This window comes from Chiloscyllium plagiosum, chromosome 24, assembly GCF_004010195.1.
Source record: "Chiloscyllium plagiosum isolate BGI_BamShark_2017 chromosome 24, ASM401019v2, whole genome shotgun sequence".
In the NCBI taxonomy this organism is placed as follows: domain Eukaryota; kingdom Metazoa; phylum Chordata; class Chondrichthyes; order Orectolobiformes; family Hemiscylliidae; genus Chiloscyllium; species Chiloscyllium plagiosum.
In genome coordinates this window covers 48063628-48076749 of record NC_057733.1, presented here as the reverse complement: position 1 = coordinate 48076749, position 13122 = coordinate 48063628, and the positions used below count along the sequence as shown (strand labels likewise).

The 13122-nt window shown below is 38.8% G+C and overlaps 1 protein-coding gene across 7 annotated transcripts in view; it reads right to left on the bottom strand.

Moving 5' to 3' along the window:
- Positions 1-13122, bottom strand: part of LOC122562260 (platelet endothelial cell adhesion molecule-like) — an 86190-nt gene that overhangs the window by 49345 nt on the left and 23723 nt on the right. For all 7 annotated transcript variants that reach the window (XM_043715026.1, XM_043715025.1, XM_043715024.1 and 4 more), the window contains exons 4-6: positions 10327-10617; positions 7279-7548; positions 6124-6420 (exon numbers count right to left, since the gene is read on the bottom strand). In XM_043715026.1, the coding sequence (XP_043570961.1) occupies positions 6124-6420; positions 7279-7548; positions 10327-10617 (858 nt within the window). The remainder of the gene's footprint in view (positions 1-6123; positions 6421-7278; positions 7549-10326; positions 10618-13122) is intronic.

Here is a 13122-nt window from a genome sequence, read left to right as displayed (position 1 = left end):
AAGGATTACACAGAACCTGCAGATAACCTTGACATATGAAACATTTAAAATAAATGATAATTTATTTTTATTATAAGTGTTGAAATAACATACTAAAGGACAGAAGTACAAAGGATCATACATTATTATGTATATAAAAAAAGGAGCTTGCCACCCTAAATCCCCATTGTTAAAGTCTGAGCAGTTAGTATCATGATTTGAAGCTACATTGAGTGCGCTGTAATTAAATGCGTAACAGAAGTTACTTCTTGAAGCAATAACACAGAACTCCAAGGCAAAACATTGACAGCATGTTAGAATTCACACAAGAATGGCACTCGTTACTTGCTATTGCTTTATGTGATGGTGAATTGGAGAGAAATTGTTTAAGTTGAAAGGAATAATTTAATTTCGGGATGAACCTTTTCCATGCTTTTGTTTCTGATGTAAATGTGATTTATTCTCCCTTTTATCAAGTCATATTGACTGGTAGGGAATCTTCAATAACAGGAAATGACAGTCATGGTTAGAAATGTCATCTCATTAAAAATGAAATACTTGCACAACATTTTTATTTTGTAGCCAATTAGGTTAATTAACCTATATACCATTTGTATTTTGCTGTTAATAAATTCGTATGGTGCACAATGTAGTCTTACAGTAGAGATGGTTCAAGGAGCATGGTTAGAATTATGTTTTTTTTTCAAAAATGTACAATAGTCCAACTACTGAATGATTAGTTTTCAAATATTCTTCCTGGACCAAAGTAATTACAACTTCTATTGTGCAAGTCCAGTTTTTCAGTTGGGTGATGGTATAGAAGATACATCAGTGATATTTGAATATCTATTTAGAAACACAGAAATTAGGTGCAAGAGTAGACTGTTTGGCTAATCTGCCTAACCTGCATATTTCCTGGACTATGGGAGGAAACCAAAGCATCTAGTGGAAACTCACACAGACACAGCGAGAATGTGCAAACTCCACACAGATAGTTGTCCAAGGGGGGAAATCAAACAATCAAGCTGATCTCTTCTCATAGGCCAGTCCTAACAGCCTAGTGAACCTCTGCTGCATTCGCTGTAATGGCAACTAGGAGGCTGAGCAAAACTACATGTAACATTTCAGGTGTGACCTCACCATGGCTCTGCAGTAAAACATCCCTATTTCTGAACTCAAATCCTCTTGCAATGAAGGCTGACACAACATTTGCCTTCCTAACTGCTTGTTGCACTGGCTTCTCAACTTTCACTGACTGGTGTATCGGTGATAAAGATCGCTTTGCTGCTTGCCTACTTATAAGAAATTAGGCCATTCAGCCCATTAAGTCTGCTCTGCCATTCAATCATGGCTGATAGGTTTCTCAACCCCATTCTCCCGCTTTCTCCCCATCACCCTTGATTCTCCTTGATAATCAAGAACATATCTATCTCCATCTTAAATATACTCAATGTCCTGCCCTCCAAAGCCTTCTGTAGCAGTGAATTCCATAGATACACTCTAGCTGAAGACATTTCTCCTTATCTGCATTCTAAAAAGGTCTTCCTTTTACTCTAAGGCTGTGCCCTTGGGTCCTAGTCTCTCCTACCAATGGAAGCATCTTCCCAACAGCTACACTGTGCAGGTCATTCAGTATTCTGTAAGTTTAAATCATATCTCCCCTCATCCTTCTAAACTCCATCGAGTATAGACCCAGAGTCCTCAAGTGTTCCTCAAATGTTATATTTTTCATTCCTGGGACCATTTTCATGAACCTCCTCTGAACGCACTACAAGGCCAGTACATCCTTCTTGAGAAATGAGACCCAGAACTGTGCACAATACTCCAAATGTGGTCTGACCAGAGCCTTCTAGAGCCTCAGAAGTACATCCTGCTTTCAGATTCAACTCCTCTCAAAATAAATGCCAACATTGCATTTTCTTTCTTAACTACTGTCTCAACCTGCAAGTTTACCTTGGAAGTTCTAGTCCAGGATTCTTTCATGTCTCTTTGCACCTCAGACTTCTGAATTTTCTTCCCATTTAGAAAATAGTCCACACTTTGCTTGCACAATTTGTATAGAATAATTAAATTAGGCTGCATACTTGGTCAAGGTGATTTACATAGCTGAAAAGAACTGCGGAAAATGCACCAGTTTCTTGGCTGTGTGCAATCTGCAATAACACAAGAAGTTTGATACCATCTAAAAACAACACTGCATGCTTGTTCAGTTCCTCTGTCATGAATCTCTACGTTCAGTCATTTGGTTACTGAGGCACTGCAGCTGGCGTAGATACACTATCTACAGGATGCAATCTGATAAATTATCAAGTTTCCTGATGCATGATGTTACTCTTAACATCAAACAGTATTGATGTTAAGAGCAGCACTTATAAATTCCCCTCCAGGGCACACATCATGTCGTGTTATGATGCATAATAAAGAAATAGTAGTATATATCTGAATTTGGAACTCCTCATCTGACACCATCATGATCTTTTACAATAACTTCACCCAAGGCTTACTAACCAAGTTGCAACAAGATTCCTATTTAAATGGTTATAGGAATGTGCTTCCCAGATATATCTGTGCTACTTAAATTTCAGCCAGAAAAATATATGTTTATGGCATGGATCCGATCTTAAAAGACAAATGGGCTGCATTTTTAAACAATATCTTAATGGCAAACCAATGAACCACTCAATTCAATAAGTTAGTAAATCATGTATACAGTCAAATAGAAACGCTTTATCTGCAAACCATTTTAAATTTCCAAAAGTTGTAGAAGCCCATCTAATAGCTGCTAAAACAATACCTTGTCACCAAGTAAATAAGATCAGAAATCAGACGACATCAGGTTTTAGTCCAATATGTTCATTTGAAATCACAAGCTTTCGGAGTGTTGCCCCTTCGTCAGAAAGCTCGTGTTTTCGTATAAACCTGTTGGATTATAACCAATTATTGTCTGACATCTGACCTTGTTCACCACAATCCAACACAGCACCTCTACAATCAAGTAAATAAAATGACCTTTAAATTAAAATCAAATCTTAACAGTGCAAATTTAACAGAAAAAGGTTATAATTAAAATAATAACAAACAATATCTGAAACAAGAATATAAAATACTAAAAACATTCATCAAATCAGATAAACGTCTTGGGAAAGGATTAAAAGTTGCAGATGTAGCCCATCAGCATAACCAAACTGAAGTGCAGAACGAGGGCCATGGTGCAGTGGTAGTGTCCCTACCCCCTGCACTGAGAGTTCAAGTCCCACCTGCTCCAGAGGTGTGTAATAACATCTCTGAACAGGTCATTAGAAAAATAGGTTTTCTTTAAAATAAAGGACAGAAGGAGGACCTCTTGTGGTGCAGAGTAGTGCCCCTATCTCTGGTAGGGAGGCCCAAGTTCCAGTCCCACCTGCTCCAGAGATGGGTAAGATCATCTCTGAACAGGTTGATTAGAAAAATAAAATTGTTTTAAAAAAATGTGCAAAAGGATATATCTACTGGGAGGATCGAATATCAGAGCCAGAATTTTAGATTAGATTAGATTACTAACAATGTGGAAACAGGCCCTTCAGCCCAACAAGTCCACACCGACCCTTTGAAGAGCATCCCACCCAGACCCATTCCCCTATATTTACCCCTTCACCTAACACTACGGGCAATTTAGCATGGCCAATTCACCTAACCTGCACATTTTTGGACTGTGGGAGGAAACCAGAGCACCCGGAGGAAACCCACACAGACACGGGGAGAATGTGCAAACTCCACACAGACAGTTGCCTGAGGTGAGAATTGAACCCGGGTCTCTGGCGCTGTGAGGCAGCAGTGCAATCCACTGTGCCACCGTGCCACCCCTTTAATTATTTCAGTGGCATCTGTAAAGATAATTTTGATTCTATCCCAATCCAGGCAGTAAAGATTAAAATATATTTTAAATGAGCTATATATTTTACTTTGAGCTATCAGTATGATTTTCAGTAAATAGAAGCCCACAATAGATCTTTATGTTTGGTCTGAAATCTGCTCTGGTTTAGCTTTGTCATTAAATAACAGATCCTTTAGAAACCAACATGTCCCAGCGCTGCAAAACTGCTATGAGTTCAGGGTTAAAAAGTCGAGGCAGGGGGAAGCTTTAACTATATTTTGTGATACTGATGTGGAAGCTAAAGAGAGAGATAATTCAATTCAGTGGGAATGCTACAATTCATTTGACAACTACATGTTAATTTAATCAGTATTCTTATACAGTTCTTCATCTGGCAATGCATTATACATTGTTCTATTTGGAATAGAGGAATCATGGATCAATTCAAATATCATGACCTGGTATTAATTAAGAGAGGAGGGCATTGTGGAGAAGGGACAAATGTTGGGAGGATAGTAGCCTGTGTACTATCTTTCAAAGTATCAACTGTATGTTGAGCAGAAATGTAGTTGTTGAGAGTTCTGTGTTTATAGAAGCTAGAGTTAAAGAGCAGTGTAGTGTTAGAATTACAAGACTTTAGAAACATTGCAATTCAGTTATTAATTAAATATTAGTAATAACATATGTACATTTTTGCATGGTATTCATGGAGAAATAAACATAAATAAACCCTTTCCATATTCGAATTCTTTTGAAAATCAAATTCTTTGATAACCAACACAGGTATTCCAACATCAGATTGTGAAATATTACCATGCAGTAAATGTTGCAAGAGTTAGATATTCAATTACAAAAGCTCCTCTATTACTGCTGGTAGTAGGCATAATCGTCTTCAATATTAGAAACAGGCTATTAATTTGTCTTTTGCTCTATATATGAAAATACTCAAATAAGTACATAGCTTCAGAATTTCCTGGAATGTTTTAGCTCAAAACTGCAAGACTCCTTCTTTTGGTAAATCTGCATGTATGTAACTGATGTATGTCAGTCTTACATTGAAATATTGTTACTCCCACAATTGTTTGTGCTGCTTCCAAGATAACTTTGTAGAAATTCTCTATCATTCATTTAATTGTTCCAAAGGAACTGGCATAAATTTCAGCATTACTTCTGTGCAAGTACAATCCAGGAAATAACAGACATAAATATTTATCACTGACATTGTTTTGCACTTAATATCAAAAACTCTCTTTTACAACATTCCCTCTTGAGCGAGCGTTCAGAAGTATTTTTTTAAAATACTGCGTTTTCACTTCAGCTGCCCTTCTTAAAAAATATTCTAGGATATATAAAACTCTAATGAGAAAGGACAGCATCATCTCACCTTCTTTCAGAGGCCAGTGATATTTGGTACAAGAAAATTGTTTTTGCTCAATGTTAGTCCCTTCCTACACTTTATTATCTTAGACTACCCAAATGTCATCTCTAGTTACTGTCAACAAACACTGCTCTTCTGCTATTTGAAATTAAATCTAAAAATTAAATAAACTAGTAGTTGCAGACTGTGCTGCTTGCTTGGCAAATTGAGTCTGATTGCTTTTTCATGACAATGTTTTAGGCAATGGGGAACGACCAGCTGCACAAGTTGCAAGCTAACCCAAAAAAAAGGAACAAGGCTTAAATGTATTCCTTTTATTTGCAGAACATGGGGCCCACTTTAAGAATGTACATCAGTTCTAGCAAGAGTAAATACCATACATTACAATTACTACAAAACCTAATCAGATAAGATAGTTTGTTGTGAGATCTTGGAGTAAAAATCTTTTAATCTGTGTACATCAGTGTTGAAATTGGTTGATGTATTGCGACTTTACACACCAACATCTCAGGAATGGCAATGAAAGAGGTAGGAATTTTTAATCCATTTTTGTACAGGCACAAGGGCCAAACAGCTGACTGTTTTATATTCATTTTATAAGGTCAACTGGATTATCTTAAATTTGGCTAGTGTAGTTGTTCCCATTGACAAGACATTGCCATATAGAATGCAGAATTCACTTGCTAACCAGTCAGTCCCTTTTTTGTGTACAGTATAAACTGTTGTGATTGTTGAAATTTGGCATTCTTGCATTTGTTCTGATGAATACAAGGCAAAAAGCTTTCACAACACATCTCTCCTTTCAGTAGTACTCATGTGCTGAGCTTCCAGGGAAATATTTAACTTAGTTACTTCAAAAAGATTATCGATACCATTTCTATACAGAAGAAATTACTGAAAAAATTGACCTTACCTCTTACAATTATAGTAACATACTGACTTTTTTTTGTTCGAGTGATTTGATTTGCAGAATTTGATACCTCACAGGAATACTTTCCACTGTGCCCATTCTTAACTGAAACAATATGATGGACTGCTGTGGTCGCATTTAATGTTATTTGATGCAGAGGAATTTCTGATGTATCTTGGTAAAACTTGTAAGTTATTGGATAGGATCCGCCCAACACAGCACATGAAAGATCCAAAGAACCGTCTTCTACCACATTACCACCAATGGGTGTTGACATTAAAGTTGGTATGGAAACTGGTACTGTTATGAAAGAAAACAAATTTCAGATACAGCGATCTTGTTATCTAGTATTAAAAAGAGCCAGTTTTTGTGGCCCAAGATAACCTGGTTAATGCAAAGCTAGCCAAACCTGTTACTACAGCACTTTCTCTCAATGATTGTAGCAGTAGTCTTTTTAGCTTTGTACAGCTTTGGAACAACTCGTAGAGGGAGCTATCGGAAATTATTCAAAACTGCACACAAGCTGCAATTTAAAAAGCATGCAGCCATTTAGAATGCACATGGAAGCAAAAGCTCCTTCATTTGAGGGGACTGTCTGAGCAGTTGAGAAGCCAATCCCAGCATTCCTTCCAGTCTGCAGGGATCTTGGCACAAATCAAAACACCGTGTGAAGAAACATTGAGCTGTTGAAATGAGGCTGGAAATTGGGAAAAGGTCCCTTCACTTTTCACCAAGTTATTACTAGGAATAGCACAAAATCTTACAGTTGCGCATTGGGTGGAAGAGCTGATGCAACTTGGGCCTGTGACCCTTCATCCTTTTCACTGCATTTGCGATTGACATTCCACAGTTGCCAGGAACAGAAATATTATCTGCTCTGCTGCAGTTATTTGCTTCAGTTTTGTTCTATTATAAATCTTATTTAAAAGTTAACAGTAGACAAGATACAAAACCTCTGGCTGGTGATAAGCCAAACAAGGTAATGTTCTAGGCATGCAGGAAAATCTTGGTGTAAATCGGAAGAAATATTGAGGAAACAAAACCTGCAAATCCAGCTCCACTATATTCTGATTGCTGACACCAAACACCTTAGTTTAGAATCACTCCAGACCATATCTAGGCTGTGTATTTCTCACTGCAAATAAATATCAGTCTTACCTGCCACAGTCACTTGTCTTCTTATAGCTTGAGATACACTGTTCCATCTCGCCATGCACCCATACTTTCCTGTATCAGTTGCATTTGCTGTTTTAGAAAATACCACTGAGCTAGTATTTCCTGTACTTATTGGAGTTGTATCCTTCATAATGATTAATTGAGGTTTTACATGAGGAAGCAAATGCGTAACCCTGCATTTAATGGTGAGTTTATCTCCTTCAAATATTTCATTTGACGGTTCAATTTCAAACATTGGATCTGAAAATGGATCTGAAATAAAAGGTAGATATTGTAAGTAAACAATAGTAGCAGTGTCTGATATCAATATAAATTTTAACGTCTTTAAGACATTGCTATCCCATTAGCTCATTCTGTACCACTTCCTGATCAACAGTACCACTGGTGAGCTTTTCTCACAGTTTACCAGCTGAGGTGAGCTGCTGATTTTTCTTTTAGTATGAGGAATGATACTAGGCCCTGAAAATTAATGTCAACTGCCAGTTTATAAGGTAAGTAGGGGGACATTTCACGTGTAGGGACCACCATTCTGTGACCACTGGTGAGTGACAGGTGAAACATAGAGTGCATGGTGCAAAGGGACATTGAGTATGGGGAAAGATAACCTACCATTCTCCACAAAGTGTGTAGTGTTCTCTCTGTTTACATCTGTATTCACAACTGTAATGGGTCTAGACACGGTAGGTCAGGAAAAGCTTTGCACTACTGAAGGTATGAAGAATAGGGCATAGGTTTAAAGTAATGAATTTGGTTAAAAGTAAAGTAAAAGAGACATCAGGAGAGCCTCATGGAGGTAGGAATGGGGTTGTCAGGCTGAAATTCCAGGTTTTCCCCTTTTAATTTCCTTCCAGTTTCATTGACGAATTGCCAAATAGAAGGTCACCAGACATACCTTGTGCAAGGAAGATCTGAATGGACAGACAGCATGAAGGATCAAAGCAAAAGACATCTTCAAAATAATCTACTTCATGAATCATTATCCAAGGTCCTGCTGAAGGCAGCTTTCTATCTGCGTACCTTATTGCCTGACTAATGCCCTAAACCCACAAATTCAGAGTTGTTAACTTTTGGTTACCCTATGGTATGTAAGTAGGCTGTAGCAACATTAGCAACTCACACAGAAGCTTAAACTTGGAAGAATGTCACAAAATGGCACATGAAAGCTCAAACTGAAATAATGAAGCGATCAAGAGGGAGATCTCCAAGAGAGTTTGAAAATGTACGGTTGAAGAACAGATATAGGTAAGGAAATGAGAGTGAGAATCGTAATTTGTGAATGTTTGGGAACTAAGAATCAAATAGATTAACAATTCCAGGAGTAATGGGCAAGAGGACTTGGTGCCAGGTAGCATATAGCTAGTGCTTATCTCAAGATGGGAGACCAGCCAAACGGAGTATTGGAGTAATTGATTAGAACAGCTAGAGATGACTCAGGATTAAGGTTTAACTGGAAGATAGGTTGAGTTAAGGAAAGAAACACAGGGAAAACAAAAGATCTAATCGTAGAATGGCTGAGAAGGGAAAAAAAATCAATTTGGAACCAAAAAGGACACTGATTTTGTGAGGAGAAATTCCCGGTGGTGTTCCAATGCATCTGCTGTCCTTATTCTTACACATCTTGGAGGCTGTAGGTTTGGAATGTGGGGTCAAAGGAACCTTAGGGAGTTGCTGCACTGCAACTTGTGTTGGTGTCCAAGGGATGAATGTTTAAGGTGGTGGATACGGTGCCAATCAAGTGAGCTGCTTTGTTCTTGATGGGCTAAGCTTTGAGTGCTATTGAAAAGTATTCAGTCATACTCCTGACTTGTTTTATAGATGATGGATTATCAGCAGATTGGTTATTTATAGTAATAGAGCTGTATAACATGAAAACTGACCCTTTAATCCAATTTGTCCATGCCAACCAGATATCCTAAATTAATCTAGTCCCATTTACAAGCTTTTGGCCCAAGTATCTCAAGATCCTTCTTATTCATATACCCATCCAGATGCCTTTTAAATGTTGTAATTGTACCAGCTTTACCACCTCCTCTGGCAGCTCATTCCATATACACACCACCCTCTGCAAGAAAAAAAAATGCCCTTTAGATCCCTTTTAAATTTTTCCCCTCTCACCCTAAACCTATGTCCTCTGGTTTTGGACTCCCCTACCTGAGGAGTTATTCACCCTATCTAGGCCCCTCATGACTTTATAAACCTCTATAAGGTCACCCCTCGGTCTCTGACGCTGTAGGGAAAATAGCCCCAGCCTAGTCAACCTCTCCCTTTAGCTCAAACCCTCCAGTCCTGGCAACATCCTTTGAAATCTTTTATGAACCCTTTCAAGTTTCACAACATCCTTCCTATAGCAGGGAGACCACAATTGTACATAGTATATCAAAAGTGGACTGCCCAATGTCCTGTACAGCCACAACATAACCTCTCAACCCCTATGTTTAATGCACTGACCAATAAAAGCAAGCATACCAAATGCCTTCTTCACTATTCAGTCTATCTGCGACTTCACTTGTCCCAGAATTTACCATCTTTGACCTGCTTTAGTAGCTGTGACATTTATATGACTAATTGTTAAGATTATGATCAATGGTAACTGCAAGGATGTTGACAGTTGAGGATTCAGCCATGGAAAGAGTCAAGAGAAGATGGTTGTATCTTCTCTTGTTAGAGATGGTCATTACCTGGCACTCAATATGAAGTATAAAACAGTCATTAAGTTTTTGCTGGTGCTTAGTATGTCAGGAGTTGCAAAAGGCACTGAACTCTGTACAAGCAGAAAACATTCTCACTCACCACGTTTACTACTCTTTGATGATTCAACGAATTTCCTGTTAGAATTATAGCAAATACAGTACCTGCAGAATATTTGGGGCCATCAAATGTAACTTTAGTGCATGGTTCTCCTGGGTTACATATCTTTGTTAGGTTTGCCCCTGGAGGAGACTAGGAGGACGATTGTGGGAACTTTGGGTGTTTTGCTGTACATAGATTTACAATAATTGAAGATATTTCACGATACCCAAACTAACTTACTTTGTACTGAGAGCTGTACTACTTCACTGTGCTTTGAGACACTCCTGGCTGCAGGCACTTCGATTGTACAACTATAGTTTTTCTCTGTATCTGTTGTCACCCTCAGTTGGTGTGTCACAGTTTTGTTTTTGCTTGAATTTTCATGGAGACGCACTGGGTTCAGTCCATTTTTATATGTGTAGAATATGAATGTCAGAGGAGGAATTTCCTCAGATGTACAGCACAACTCAGTTAAATCTCCCAGAATCACCTCTATTGGATGTACGGTGAGTACAGGTGTCTGTAAATTTCCTGAGGTATACAAACAGGGAATAATGAAATAATTTCTATAGACAAATAAGAAAGAAAAAAAATGTTCATCTAGCCTCTGCACTTCCATGAATTATTGTCTCTTTCTATATGACAGTATCGTGTTTTTGCTTCTCAAACCTTTTCCATTTTTCATCACCTGACCTCCATCAACACATTCCATTCCTTTGTGTATCTACTTCGCTTTGTCTTAAGATCATCCACTGTATTTTTCTCTGTGATAGACAATTCCACATTCTTGCCACTGTCTGGGTAAGGACATTTATCCTGAAATCTCTATTGCAAATTTAGTGATTTAGAGTCATAGAGTCATAGAGATGTACAGCACGGAAACCGACCCTTCGGTCCAACTCATCCATACCAACCAGATATCTCAACCTAATCTAGTCCCATTTGCCAGCACTTGGCCCATATCCCTCTAAATCTATCCAATTTCTATGCCCATCCACATGCTTTTTAAATATTGCAATTGTACCAGCCTCCACCATTTCTCCTGGCAGCTCATTCCTTACACACACCACCTTCTGCGTGAAAAGGTTGCCTTTTAGGTCCCTTTTACATCTTTTCCGCCCTCACCCATGCTCCCTAGTCCTGGACTCCCCCACCCCAGGGAAAAGACTTTGTCTGTTTACCCTAACAATGCCCCTTGTGATTTTATAAACCTCTATGAGGTCTCCCCTAAGAGTCCAACGCTCCAGGGAAAACAACCCCAGCCTATTCAGCCTCTCCCAATAGCTCAAATCCTCCAACACTGGCAACATCCTTGTAAATCTTTTCTGAACCCTTTCAAATTTCATGACATCCTTCCAAAAGGAAAGAGACCAGAATTGCACGCAATATTCCAAAAGTAGTCTAACCAATGTCCTGTACAGCCACAGCACGACCTCCCAACTCCTGTACTCAATGGTCTGACCAATAAAGGAAGCACCTTCTTCATTATCTTACCTACCTGTGATTCTACTTTCAAGGGGCTATGAACCTGCACTCCTGTTCAGCAACACTCCCTAGGACCTTACCATTAAGTGTATAAGTCCTGCTAAGATTTGCTTTCCCAAAATGCAGCACCTCGCATTTATCTGAATTAAACTCCATCTGTCACTCCTCAGCCCATTGGCCCATCTGATCAAGATCCTGTTCTAATTGGAGGTAACCTTCTTCACTGTCCACTACACCTCCAATTTTGGTGTATCTGCAAACTTTCTAACTATACCTCTTATGCTCGCATCCAAATCATTTACATAATTGACAAAAAGTAGTGGACCCAGCACCGTTCCTTGTGGCACTCCACTGATCACAGGCCTCCAGTCTGAAAAACAACCCTCCATCACCACCCTGTCTTCTACCTTCGAGCCAGTTCTGCATCCAAATGGCTAGTTCTCTCTGTATTCCATGAGATCTAACCTTGCTATGTTCCCTAGCTCTAGATTCTGCTTGCAAGGGAAACAACAGTACGTCTAGCTTATCAAACCTTTTCATAAAAACCTAATGGCTTCTATCAGGTAAACTATAAGCCTTTTTCTGGATAAATAAATGCCAGCCTGTTCAACCTTATCAGAAATGAATATCATCTCATTTTTGATTATCATTCCACTAAATTTTGTTTTGTTCCTTCTCCAGTGTCTTTATGTCATCTTTTACCATGGAGACCAAAATTGTTTAGTTACACCATCTTTGGATACAAGTCTAACAAATTTCCTTAAAACGTTAGAGAAGTTTCCCCTAGAAAAGAAATTGTCTGTTGTGTTTGCTGTTCCTTATTCATGGGATTTGTGTAACACTGACAAGGTTAGCAGTTTACTGCCTATCTCTGATTGTCTTTGAGAAGACATAGCAGACGGACAGTGTTGTTTAGAGCTGCGTACATCCAAGTAAATGGGGGTGCGCCATCAGACACCTGACTTATCCCTTGTAGATAGTGGACAGGCTTTGGACAGTCAGGAGGGTGTCATGCTATAGGATTCTTAGCCTGAGCCACTGTATGTATATGGTTAGTCCAGCAGTTGCTTGCTGATGGTGAGCCCCAGATGTAGAAAGTGGAGGGATTTATTGATAGTAGTGCCATTGAATGTCAGGTGATGATGGTTAGAATCTCTTGGTGGAAATGGTCATTGTCCAATTGTCATTTTTATGTTGTATGAATTCAATAAAAAATCTGGAATTAAAGGAAGTTGGCCTAATGATGACGATGTAGCCACTTTTAATTGTACTAAAAACACATCTGGCTCACTAATGTCTTTTAGAGAAGGAAATCTCTCATCCTTCTTTGGTCTGACCCAAGTGTGACTCCAGATTCTTAACTACCCTCGGAAATGGCCCAAGCAAGCCACTCAGGTTAAGGGGTGATAAGGGATGGGCAATTAAAGCTGGCCCAGCCAGTGACATCCACATCTTATGTACAACAGCAAATGTCATGGATACTGTGTAGATCTTGCTGCATTTGGACTTGGACGGCTTTAAAATCTGAATCATTGTAAATGATGCCAATAT